The 13,848-nt window shown below is 41.7% G+C and overlaps 1 protein-coding gene across 1 annotated transcript in view; it reads left to right on the forward strand.

The window, feature by feature from the left end:
* The window catches only part of LOC139186652 (ankyrin repeat domain-containing protein 26-like), a 53,800-nt gene that overhangs the window by 3,964 nt on the left and 35,988 nt on the right, over positions 1-13,848 (forward strand). The window contains exons 2-6 of the mRNA XM_070802000.1: positions 1,282-1,396; positions 1,555-1,728; positions 6,453-6,559; positions 8,320-8,457; positions 11,802-11,869. Of these exons, the coding sequence (XP_070658101.1) occupies positions 1,282-1,396; positions 1,555-1,728; positions 6,453-6,559; positions 8,320-8,457; positions 11,802-11,869 (602 nt within the window). The remainder of the gene's footprint in view (positions 1-1,281; positions 1,397-1,554; positions 1,729-6,452; positions 6,560-8,319; positions 8,458-11,801; positions 11,870-13,848) is intronic.

Consider the following 13,848-nt stretch of genomic DNA (forward strand, 5'->3'; position numbering starts at 1 on the left):
AAGGAGTTCATGATCTGAGCCACAGTCAGCTCCCGGTCTTGTTTTTGGTGACTGTATAGAGCTTCTCCATCTTTGGCTGCAAAGAATATAATCAATCTGATTTTGGTGTTGACCATCTGGTGACGTCCATGTGTAGAGTCTTCTCTTGTGTTGTTGGAAGAAAGTGTTTGCTATGACCAGTGTGTTCTCTTGGCAACACTCTATTAGCCTTTGCCCTGCTTCATTCCATATTCCATAGGAACGTGGCACAGATAAAAATAATTTGGTACTTTCAATTTGTTTTAGAATTTTTTGTGAGGATTGGTATCCTGTGACAACTTTCAGCCTTTTCAGAAGTCAAGGGAATCTTGAGAATTTCCTGGAAGTCCAGTGGTTAAGACTCACTGCTCTGGGCCCAGGGTTCGATCTTCTGGTGAGGGAACTAAAATCCTGCAAGCTACAAAGATTTATTGTACAACATGGGGATTATAGTTAATATTTTATAGTCACTTTAAATGCAGTATAACCTTTAACAATTGTGGATCACTGTGTCGTACACCTGTATTATATAATAATATATATTATACATCATCTCTAAAGCAGACTTAGATGAAAACATCTCATGGGAATTAGACCAACAGGAAAAAAGAGAAATGGACAAACAAAAATTCTACAATTTGTAAAGTCTGTGAATTATAAATTATATTCCAATGTCAGAGATGTTAAAATGTGAGAAAATGAGCATATTAGAATCATCGAAGTACAATGTTGTCTCTAATACTCAAAATATATCTGCAAAGGAGGAGTCATATCCTTTGACTTCATTGAGATGTTGTCCTTGTAAACTAGTAGTAGTAGCAATAAATATGATAATATGACCTAACAGTTACTGAGCTGTTATCTGCCAGGAGTGGTTCTGCACCCTTTGCATGGCTCTCATGTAAGCATCACAGTGCTGTCCTGTGAGATAACTACTACTCCCTCTCCATTCTGTTGATGAGGAAATTGAAGCACAGAGAGGCTGAGCAACGGCTAATGAGTGACAGAGTGAAAGTCAAATACAAACCCAAGTTGAGCTGAATCTCAAGGTCATGCTCGTTCTATTCAAGTAGATAGTTCTTTCATTACTGTGGTAAGAAGAGCTAAAGCGAATATAGACTGTTCTTTCTCCAGAAGAAAATGAAACATTTGTTTTAGAGTGATAGGAATAGCATGCTATTGAATGTTTTCAATCACAGGAACGATTGTTTGCTTTGAAACAGTAACACTAGGGTTTCCTAAAAATTGCTCTTGCTTTCCTAGGACTGCGCTCCATTTGGCCTGTGCCAATGGCCATTCAGCGGTGGTCACTCTCCTCCTGGAGAGAAAATGCCTGCTTAACCTCTGTGACAATGAAAAGAGGACAGCGCTGATGAAGGTATGGGGCAGCGAACCGTGTCCACATGAGATGGGTGTGATTTCCTGAGACTAAAAGTGAATTTATCTCATTGAAATATAGCAAACTGGTGAAGCTTGTGGCCTGTTTACTTTGAATTCCTAGAATTTACACTCTGTTTCTTGGCACAACACTAACAGGCCGTAGAATGCCAAGAGGAGGAGTGTGCGACTCTTCTGCTGGAGCATGGTGCCGACCCAAATGTCATGGACGTCTGTGGCAACACCGCTGTCCACTACGCTGTCTTTTGCCAGAATGTATCACTCGCAGCAAAGCTGCTTTCCTATGACGCCGATATAGAAGCCAGGAACAAGGTATCGGTCACCTAACTTTATTTACCAAATGTTTGTGAAGCATTTTTTTTAATCTACAAGTGTTTTATTTACAACAGTATGTAAATAGGTAAACCGAATGGTTGAGGTCCTTTAATGGACTGGGACCTGGCCGTCTGGAGGCGACGATATAAGAAAGTGACAGAAAGAAAGAGGCCGCTACTCCCTGGTTTACGCAGAAAACCAATAAAGTCCTTGAGACAGGACTTGTGTCTCTCACGAAGGCACCGGGCGCCCTCTCGAGGTGGGGTGAACGCACAGGGCGCCTTCTCGAGAGTCTTAGAAGCCCGGGCAGGAGAGTGAGCAAGACGGGTCTCTGCGCTCCAAGGAATCAGCCGGGGAGAGAGACAGAAAGACAGACAGACAGACACGGGGACCCAAGCTCTGATGGAGCAAAGGTGCTTTAATGATTTTTCTGTGGGTATATATAGGCTGTAGTACAAGAAGTTTCTTTCGTCAATGATAAAGATCAGAAAACCAAAGGTACAGTAGCCGTTACCAAGGGAACAAGGGATGATGATGGTCACAAGCTCAGGAGACAATCCGTATCTCAAGAAAGGGGACCGAGACTAACCAGTTTTGTCGTAAAGAGATGTTTACTAAAGGAGATTCAAGCCTGTCTCACACAATGACCCCAGTTCCTGGGAGCAGCGTGCTGTTCCGCTTAAAAAGAAACAAAGGACTTGTGAGAAACAGCACGTAGGAATCCTCCTGTTAAACATGCCCTGACTTGAATAGTGTCCATGAGGCCCTGTAACCATGGAAAAACAATTCCAAACCCGAGTCAGGGGGCGGGGGTGAAAAAAGTCGGTGCCCCCAGAAAGGGCAGAGCTCTGTCTGCCAGCCACCCTTCTACCCTAGAAGGAAGGCTTTCCCATTAGAACATGCGTGGGAGTGGGTGGTGGGCTCTGAGCCCACAGGAAGTGAAGGCCTGAGGGGAATGAAGTGATATGGGCACTGGCTGTTTACAGGGGCTCAGGGAATGTGGGCTGCTGGGGGTGGGCAGAGGAGGAAGGAGACACAGTGCCCAGCAGGGGGAGCTGGGTGAGTGCAAGTGGGCCTGGGAGGCAGCAGGCCTGGAGCGCTGAGCCCTCCAGGACTCCGGGTTCTGAGATCCAGCCAGGTGGGTCAGGTCATGTTTGACACCCAGCAAGGGCGTTCTCTTGTGCTGGTGACCACTTGGTTCACCAGGTACCCCGCGGGGTCTTCCACGCTCAGCCCCGGGGAGCTGCTCTGAGGGGTGGCAGCTGTGCCTGGGGAGCTGCCCCTCCTGTTCTTTCTTCAGGAAGCATGTGAAGTCCGGCCTCTTCAGCACCGCCAGGAACTCCCTCCACTCTCACAGGTGGGCTCAGTTTTCCGTGTTTGGAAGCTCCAGCCTTCCCTGAATGAAAGTATTTTGAAGAAACTAAACTGTCTAAGATTTCACTTTAAGCATGATATTTCTCAAGCATTAGAGAGTAAAGCATTCCTTTATGTGTTTCTGGCTGGTATTTGTGATAACACTGCACTTGTTAGAGGTAAAACATTTTCCAAATATTTTCCCCCACTTAAGGTTTTTTTTTTTTTTTTTTAATCACTCTAAAATAACACAGTAAAGCAAAATTTGCCTCAGTAGACTTTGTCTTAAAATTCAAACATAACGAAAGCATTTTACAACATAATAGAAATCTTGCTGCTGTTCACAAATTCCCATTTTATGAAAAATGGTTTATATAAACACAGTTTCTCTCTCATTGCCCAAGTCTTAAGAGCGTAAAAGGAAAGGAAAAGGAGCAAGCAAGTGAAAAGTTGCAAGTCAAGCTGGAATTTTGGCAGTTGGGAAATGCCAAGAAGGGGATTCATTTATTTTAATATTTATTTATTTGCTGAGCTGGGCTTAGTTTCAGCATGTAGGATCTAGTTTCCTGACCAGGGGTCGAACCCAGGCCTTTACCGGGAGCACTGAGACCCAGCCCCGGGACCACCACGGAAGTCCCGAGATTTTGGTTTGTGCTTTTTATTCCCTTCAGCTTATAGATTTCTTATATGCTTTTCAGTTTTCAGGGATAATAGTTGTTATTTTGAAAAAGAGTGTGAGTGAATTGTAAACTTGCCTAGGTGCCAGTTTTAAGAAGACTCTGAGCAAAACACTGACAGTGAACAGGTGGTGATGAAGTGGGAATTAAGAGAGAACAAATAACTACCTGATATTATCCTATTCTGGCAGAACGATCCACTTAGATAAGAGTCTAGACTCTGCTCTCCCATCTAGAATGTCTTGATGGGAAGGAAGTAAGGGGTTTATAAATAATGAGATCAGGTTGCCTTTTGGGTTTACTAGTACCTGTTCTACCACTGTTTACCCAGGAAATTTTTAAAAATTGCAGTTTTGATGACTCTTGCCTCTTACACTTTTCTTTTTTATTCACACCTTCACATAAGAGAAGGAATTGGCCGTATGAGTAAGAGATGAGACTGGAGTGGTTGCTGCAGTAATTCTCAGTTATATTCTGCTGGTGAACCACAATTATTTGGGAAAACTTCTTTTAAAAATGTATAAGCCTAGGCTGTTCGCTGTAGATTTTGACTGAGTAAATTGAGGAACATTTGGACATGTGTATTTAGAACTATTCCCTTGAGATTCTGATCCAATCCTTGATGAATAACTATGGAATGAATACATGTAATTTCTAAATGCCCCCTTCACAAAAGAAAGTAGTCTCTAGAAGGGCTGGAGTTTGATCAATGCTAGCTGCTTCCATCAGCTCCCTCCTTTCCAACACTATTAGCCTAACTTTTTCTCTGCCCCATGTTTGAGACATTAAAAGGAGTATCTTTGGCAATATCTATGGGCTTGAACAACAACCCCTTTTCCTTCCAACCACTCATCATTCGGTGACCCTCCGAGAGTCTTTAGCGATTTGCTCATGGCGAAGTCACTTCGTCTGTAGAGTCTGACCCTTTAAGGATTTTGCACCTTCACTTATCATCCAGGTCATTAGGTCAACAGATGTTTGTTACCAACAGGGTTTTCCTGGTTGCAGTAATAGTAACTCCTGAGCCTTTTTTGGTATCATCTGCAGGACAGACTCTTGCAGTGTGTCTGTTAGAATTGCTGATCCCTGGCATAAGCAGATGAGAGCTCTAAAACCCGTGAAGTTAGTAACAGTACAGAGGGGAATTGTTTTAAGCATTTATTTTCAGCAGGCTTGGAAACTCATTTTCCATTTGATTAACAGTCTAGAAGAATTCTAGAGATAGACTGTAGTTTCAACAGGCAGTGGAAACATTCTTGACTGTAAATTATGAGTCTTTTTAAAAGAATTTATGTTTACTTGAATTATGAGTCTTAATAGCCATGTTTATTACATATGGGGCCCCACTTTTTTTGTGAAACATATGATACTAAAGAAAGGAAAGGTTTCACATACAAATATTTGCTTTATACCCATCTGTTTGGAAACAGCAAACATAAAACCAAAAGTGGGCCATAAACCAAACATGGCCCTTGGATATGTTTAGTATCCTCCACACATTGAGTCAACATTTCAAATTTAGGAGGCTCATGCAGAAGTTCAGGCTTCTCCAAGGACCAAATCTGGACGCCCTTGAGCCCATCCTACTGTTTGGTCTGTGTGCAGAGGCCACCTCTTCTGTATGGGACACGTGTTTTCAGGGTTACCAGTCTCACCTGGCTTTTTCACTTACTCAGGTCATCAGCTTTCTGTCCATAAGCATTTGAGTTTCCAATTTTTGATTGATAGTTTATTTTGATAAATATTTGAAGGTTTTTAAAGACAGTCTAATTAGTCTATAATTGATTTCATATTTTAAAAAATCTCTTAAGAATGGGATTGAATTTTTCAAATTAGAATTTTTAAGTTGGTTGTGGCAGTTTCACACTGAATAACTCTCACAAACACACAAGATTATAAGAGACAGCACAGGGAGAGCTGATGGAAGAGCAACTCCCCAAGAAAATGTTGAGCATGTATTTATTGGTAATTTTATGTTGCAGTAAAGCAAGACAGACACCAGAACTCTAGGATTTTGGAAGCTTCCTTCTGGTGGTCTGGAGGTAATCACATGAGAGTCATCAAGAAGGGTCTTTGAAGATAAGGTGGGAAGGGCGCTCATTCTGCATGCAGTTAGCATCTAGCGAATGCTGACCTGTCAGCCAGAATGTCTAACTTAAGGAAGGGCGGTGGAAAGAGCAAGCAAGGAAGAGAGAATGAGTAAGATTAAATTCCAGGAGACATGTCTGAGAAAGCAGTAAAACAGGGTTCCCACAGTTGATTTTTTGAAAAAAAAGAAAAAGTTTCCCTCTTGGCATGTTCATGTAGAGAATAATATTCCCACTGGAATGTCTGTAAACCTTTTGAGTTTACTCATGGTCATCCTTGGATAGGTTATGCATGCTACAGATAGTATTATATATTTCTGCCTCAGCATTGTCCCTAAAATATGCAGTTGATACAGTAGCTAAATGATACTCACACCCCCTGCATTGGGAGCTTAACACTTAGCCACTGGACCACCAGGGAAGGCCCAGAGGAGGAGCAGATTAAAGAGAAAGAAGGTGCACAGGGTGATGAGGAGGGGGGGGCTCTCTTTCATTTACTTTCTGACTTTTATTTTTAAGTTCAGAGAATCTATTGCACGGTTTTAATTTCAGTTTAGAAATAGGTTAACTGTGTACATTAGAAATGGTTTTCCCTGTTTTACAGGATGACCTGACACCACTGCTACTTGCGATATGTGAAAAGAGAGGGCAAATGGTGGAATTTTTAGTAAAGAAAAAAGCAAATATACATGCGGTTGATAAGATGAAAAGGTACCGTTGTTCTTTTTCTTTTTAAAACCCTTAGTGCTGTTCTAGGATGGTAATATCAAGATTAAATGAATAAGAGGATTCATTTGTGATCAACACATCATCACTTAGGTAGAAAGTCAGTTATTCTGACTGGGAACCATGAACAATATATAGCAAGAATGTATAGCAGGATTCATATTCCTTTATAATATTGACTGATGTCATACGCAACCTGTTTTTTGTTTGTTTGGTTGATCTGGTAATAGCTGAGGGATTTCAAATTAGTTTTATTAGCTTTATGAAATATGGATTCTGCTTTTTAGTTCACCTCATGATAGTATCGAGTTTCTTAATTCTTTTAAAAGAATTCTTTAACCTCTACTTTGTATGTATGTATTTTTATAAGATGCATAGTAAACCTAAAAGACTTGGTTTTGTCTTATGGATAACTCTTTGTTTTAAATTACTTTGTTTGAAGAATGCTGATGTTATTAGATTGCAAAAGAGTCAGATACAACATAGCGACTAAATAACAACAGCCACAAAAAGGTGGTTATGACTCACTGTCACCAGATCCTGTGGGCTCATCAGGTTTTCATTTTAGTACATTTTGATATTTTCATTTTTAATGCAGGTAGAAGGAAGAAAGATAGCTTTGATTGGATAAACAGTTCCTTTAACAGAGACAAATCAGAGGTGAATGATACAGACGAAAATGATGGGCTTTAGATTCAGGCTAGGTTCAATTACTAGGTTTCCTACCGATTAGGGCTATCATCAGCAAATAAGTTTCCTGATACACAAGGCAAATAGTAATGCATCTTTCAAAGGTGCCTGTGTGTAAGAAAGATTTTATATATAGTATTTCATTTTTAGTGCCTAGCACATGCTTGTCCACATCATTAACTGCCACCATGACTATTTTTATTCCCATTAATATCAATATTTTTGATTTAAACCTGCAAGTAGCCTTTCCTTAACCCAACCTCTAGCTGACGTTGAAGCCGAATATATCAGACTAAGGAGGAAATGGGGAATTTATCCCTTAAATAGTCACCTGCCTCAGATAAGTGACCTCAGGATCGTTTCTTGTCCATCAAGGACTTTATTATTATTTAAAAAAAACATTTATTTATTTGGTTGCATGGGGTCCTAGTTGTGGGAACTCTTAGTTGCAGCATATGAGATCAAGTTCCCTGACCTAGGCCCCCTGCATGGGGGAGCCTGGAGTCTTATCCACTGGCCCATGAGGGAAGTCCCCATCATGGACTTTTGAAATAGTAAGTGCTGCTGCCTGGCATCCCAGTGGGACAGGAGGCTTCTTTTCCGTCCCTTCATTTTAGCCTTGGAGGTAGTTTGCAAAGATGAACACTGATGCTGCCGCTGGTGCTGCTAAGTCTCTTCAGTCGTGTCCAACTCTGTGCGACCCCAGAGACAGCAGCCCACCAGGCTCCCCTGTCCCTGGGATTCTCCAGGCAAGAACACTGGAGTGGGTTGCCATTTCCTTCTCCAATGCGTGAAAGTGAAAAGTGAAAGTGAAGTCGCTCAGTCGTGTCCGACTCCTAGTGACCCCATGGACTGCAGCCCACCAGGCTCCTCCGTCCATGGGATTTTCCAGGCACGAGTACTGGAGTGGGGTGCCATTGATGAACACTTGACCCTGTAAATGGTCAGTCCCTCATGAAAGGGCAAGGCGTTCACTTGGTGAAGCATATCAAATTAACTGTGTAGGTAAGTCAACTCAGCTTCCTGAGGCTGAAGTCATCTCTCTGTTGTTTTAGAACAGCCCTCATGCTTGCTGTCATGTATGAATCACCAGATGTCGTCAGACTTCTTCTTCAGCAAGGTGCTGACATCTTTTCTCAAGATGTTTTTGGATGGACTGCAGAAGAATATGCTGTTATTAGTGGTTTTGATATGTAAGTGTTCACATTAAAATGCCAATTCTCACTAAACTGCAGCCAAAAATAATTTTAACTGTTACTTGCTACGTGACCAGTGAGAGTTCCAGTTTGGTGCAGGCAGTTTGGAGAAAGGTGGTGAGATGTTCCCCCTCAAGAGCTGAAAGCCAAGCAAAGGCCAGTTAGTTACTCTTGGCTGTGGGCTCAGGGTGCTTTATCTCAGGACATGTAGACCTTGATCCTTAGAAAGCTTGACATTAGCCATTTCATTCCAAGTGTGACCTCTCGATATGGCGTATGAACAGTGTCACAGTTGTGATATTTCTAACTAGTTCTTTGGGTCTTGAAATATTTAGTTCAGCAGCAAATCCTGTTTTCTCTTGAGGACTTGCCTCTCTATACGCTTCTGCTTGAATTTTCCAAGAACCCGGCGGATTCCCTAAAATCAACGAGACAGTCCTCTTTCACAAGTCATTTGGAGGGGAAAAAACAGTTCCTTCTCATCATTCTGTTGCTTGCATTGATTCTACTGCTGAGCACTGCTGCTACAGCTGGTCTTGACAGGGTCTGCTTGGCAGCTGGATCTGGAGTCTGGATTGGCTCTATAAAGACTTTAATAAAATCATTTTAAAAGGAAAAAAAAAAAAAAAAAACTCATCCTGCGGTGGGCTCACAATTGACCTTTGCTCCCAGGCCGCCCCTCCGGGTCCAGGTTCCCCAGCCTTTAAGATGATGCACAGGTCGACTTCAGAGTGAGAGCTCCTTTGTTCTCATATGTATGCTTGTCGCTCAGTCACAGTTGCAAACAAAGCTCCAGCACCCAGTTCGGGCAGCTGGGCCGCCTAGCTGCCCCCCTCAGTCAGAGATCTTATGTGGAGCCCACGTGTAGGCCTAGATCTTCACGATGAGGTGCCCTTGAGGCTCTTATTTATCTTTTCTGCTAGCAGATGTCAGTGGGGACCATTTTAGGCTGTCAGAGAGGGTCAAGTGCTCCTGCAGGGATTGAGCAGACTTCCCTTTCTCCTTTGTATCTAGACTTGAACCTCAAGGCAGCTTTCTGTCCTGTGGGGGCACCTTTTCTTAGGTCACAGGTTCCCTGTCATCCTTCCCAGAGTAGTGGGTGCCAGCTTGCCTGAGATTCCCTAATTATGCTTGGCTCCTCATGGGATCTGTTTCCTGTAATAATGAAAACCTTCCAATGGATTTCTGTCTGCCTCCACTTTAAATGTTTTCAGAATCTGCCCCATACTGAATCCATTCAGCAGAAATCCCTAAATCTCAAGTAAGATAGTTGAAATTCAGAGAGGTAAGCCCTGTCTAGAACTTGCCAGTACCCAGTGTAAGAGTAGGGATATGTCTTCCAAATGAATTGGAGAGGAACATGGAGATTAAAAACCATTGGCAGAAAGATCTGCTGGTTCAGAGTTTGAGTAGGTAGAGAAGGAAGAGTAGTGGTCCAGGCCGGGTCTTGATTGTGATTAGTCTGCTCTTCGGAGAAGGCAATGGCACCCCACTCCAGTACTCTTGCCTGGAAAATCCCATGGACGGAGGAGCCTGGTAGGCTGCAGTCCATGGTGTCGCTAAGAGTCGGACACGACTGAGTAACTTCACTTTCACTTTTCACTTTCATGCATTGAAGAAGGAAATGGCAACCCACTCCAGTGTTCTTGCCTGGAGAATCCCAGGAACGAGGGAGCCTGGTGGGCTTCCGTCTATGGGGTCACACAGAGTTGGACACGACTGAGGTGACTTAGCATAGCATAGCATAGTCTGCTCTTGGTGTAATTAGCTGCAATATTGGGGGAGCATTATGTTCTCTCATGTAGTGAATTCATATGTTATAAATAAATTTAGGTACACATTATATAAGAGCTGATATTCCCTAAATTACAAACCACAAAAAACAGCTAATTACCAGAATTAATAACAGTTTCATGCAACACTTGAATGTTAAACGTATGAAAAAGCACACATTGGGATTTACTTGGAATTTCAAAGTAGTTACAGCAATAAAGCTGAAGATGAAATTATTCCACCCTTTGACTATTTCTGCAAGCATTTTGGGGGTATATTATCTCATTACATCCTATTAACCCTCTTGTGAAATAAGGTAGTAATATCCCAGTTATGTAGAGGAAGACTTTGAACTGAAGAGAAACAACTCCTCCAGGAACAAAGAACAGTTGGTTATAGAGCTAGGATTTGCAAGCTCGAGAGATTTTTTTGTATGCCAAGCCAAATCTAGTTAATTATTGGAGCTGTACTGCCCTGAGTTCATGACTACTTCATCTTCCTTTTCTTTCTCCTTTCAGTTCAGTTCAGTTGCTCAGTTGTGTTCGACTCTTTGGGACCCCATGAACCGCAGCACGCCAGGCCTCCCTGACCATCACCAACTCCCAGAGTTTACCCAAAGTCATGTCCATTGAGTCAGTGATCCAACCATCTCATCCTCTGTTGTCCCCTTCTCCTCCTGCCTTCAATCTTTCCCAACATCAGGTCTTTTCAAATGAGTCCGCTCTTCGTATCAGATGGCCAAAATGTTGGAGTTTCAGCTTCAACATCAGTCCTTCCAATGAACACCCAGGACTGATTTCCTTTAGGATGGACTGGTTGGATCTCCTTGCAGTCCAAGGGACTCTCAAAAGTCTTTTCCAACACTGCAGTCCAAAAGCATCACTTCTTCTGTACTCAGCTTTCTTTATAGTACAACTCTCACATCCCTACATGACTACTGGAAAAACCATAACCTTGACTAGATGGACCTATGTTGAGAAAGTAATGTCTCTGCTTTTTAATATGCTAAGTTGATCTAACTTTCTTTCCAAGGAGTAAGCGTCTTTTAATTTCTTGGCTGCAATCACCATCTGGAGTGATTTTGGAGCCCCCAAAACAAAGTCAGTCACTCTTTCCCCATCTATTTGCCATGAAGTGATGGGACCGGATGCCATGGTCTTAGTTTTCTGAATGTTGATCTTTAAGCCAACTTTTTCACTCTCTTCTTTCACTTTCATCAAGAGGCTTTTTAGTTCTTCTTCACTTTCTGCCATAAGGATGGTGTCATCTGCATATCTGAGGTTATTGATATTTCTTCTAGCCATCTTGATTCCAGCTTGTGCTTCATCCAGCCCAGTGTTTCTCATAATGTACTCTGCATATAAGTTAAATAAGCAGGGTGAAAATAGACCTTTACTTTCTCCTTTACTACATGCTAAATAAAAGTTTATAGAACTTAGAAACTTGAAATGTATGTGACAATTGAAGTTTTGATATTATCTTTGACATTGTCTGAAATAATCTAAGAATTTGGTAGTTGTTTTTCATATCAGTGTTAAAATATTATTTATTGCATTTTTAATACATAGCTTTTGCCAACTGATTTCTGAATATAAAGAAAAGAGATCTAAAACTTCTCCTGAAAATAGCAACCCAGGTAAGTCATCTGATACTGAATTACTCTCGGTGATTCTACCATAGATAAAGTAGGAATGAGGAAGTTTCAATAATTAAAGAACTAGGAAAAAATTAGGGTAAATTGCATGTGTATTTTATTTTTTAAATTAATTTCTTTATACTCTAGTATTCAGAGTTCTTTAAGAAGTTAATTGTAGGTGATTTAACATCAAAGACAGTATTGTCTGAAAAGAAATCCATCTCTTTAATATGGCCCCTAAAGTCCTGTATTAGATCTTTGTGTAAATCAGAAAAAAATTTTTAAGTGAGTATGATGTATATTTCATCTATAGTCACAGTACAACAGATTGGACATCTTATGAAAGTGAACTTTCACTTTTAGAAATGGTTTGCATTTAGTGAATGAATAGTTAGTAGTCACTGTGTAGTGATTAGTCTCACTAAAATAGTTCCCATCATTAAAACTGGGAACTTGAATAATCCCTTCCTGATAGGATAAGAAATGATAAACAATAACTGTAAAGCTGAGCCAGTGTGCAGCATAGTAGTGAGAGATTATTTCTGAAAGATACCTACCACTTGTACAGAAGGCAGAAAAGCAATGCCTGCTTGAGAACCAGTTATTTTGCCTTATTGCACCAAGCAGGTCTAGATTACCAACTTCATTCCTTACAGATCCAGAGAGAGTGAGATAGGTTGACTTCATTCAGTTCAGTTCAGTTCAGTCACTCAGTCGTGTCCGACTCTGCGACCCCATGAATCACAGCACACCAGGCCGCCCTGTCCATCACCAACTCCTGGAGTTGACTTCATCACCAAGTCCCGGAATGACTTCATTAGGATCAGATATTTTCTTTTGTGTGTTGGACAATTGTCATGAGAGTATAGTTTTGTAAGAACAAGATGTTCTCTTGCCATCAGTTAAAAGATTATCATAATAGATATTCAAATAGAACAACTTGGGACTCTGCAGGTTCTAATAAAAGCACAAAAATACTTTGCATTAACAAAAACAGCATTAGATCCACTGGATGTGGCATCTAGCACATTGTACAGGGTATCCAAGGATAAGTTTAACTGAGTAGACCTCTATCTAATCAAAGGGGGCTTCTCAGGTGGCTCAGGTGTAAAGAACCTGCCAATGCAGGAGATACAGTTTGATCCCTGTGTCGGGAAGATCCCCTGGAGAAGAAAATGGCAACCCACTCCAGTACTCTTGCCTGGGAAATCCCATGGACAGAAGAGCCTGGTGAGCTGTAGTCCATGGGGTCACAAGAGTCAGACACGATTTGGTGACTGAACAGCAAAAACATCTATCAAAGAACTGTAGGTTGGTTTATTACACTAGTCAGAGGAGACACAGAGATGACAGTGTCTTGGTCTTCAATAGACTCAGAATAGAGTTTTCTCTGGTTAATTTCTGTATTTTTCTAAACACAATTTTCAAAGAAAACATGCTTATTTTTTGTTTGTTCACTAAACTGATAACTTTCAAAAGACTGATAGTTTTTTGTGTACTAAGCATTGTTCTGATGTCACAGGGTGCAAACATTTAAAAAATCATTGCCCCTGCTCTCCTTGCTCAAGCTTGCAGTGCTCCTCTGGAGTTACTGCATGTGAGTCATCCCTCCAGCTTCAGATCATGACGACCCCTGGGCAATGTTATCCAGTAACACCAGAATCCGTGGCTCCCTCCATCCTTCCCTCCCTCCCCTTGTTCATCAGCTTAGGATGTGATGATGTATGCCTTCCAAGCTGAAAAAGCATGATTTCTATAAACATTTGCCTTATAATGGGAAGGATTGATATAATGATATCCCTCACTAGTACCCAGCACTCTTTGGACCATCCTGCTCTGTGTGGTCCAGATACTCTTGAGCAATGGAAGGAGATAGTCTCAGATCAGATCATATCAGATCAGTCGCTCAGTCGTGTCCGACTCTTTGCGACCCCATGAATCGCAGCACGCCAGGCCTCCCTGTCCATCACCAACTCCCG

The sequence above is a fragment of the Bos indicus genome, chromosome 13 (assembly GCF_029378745.1).
Source record: "Bos indicus isolate NIAB-ARS_2022 breed Sahiwal x Tharparkar chromosome 13, NIAB-ARS_B.indTharparkar_mat_pri_1.0, whole genome shotgun sequence".
Classification (NCBI taxonomy): Eukaryota; Metazoa; Chordata; class Mammalia; order Artiodactyla; family Bovidae; genus Bos; species Bos indicus.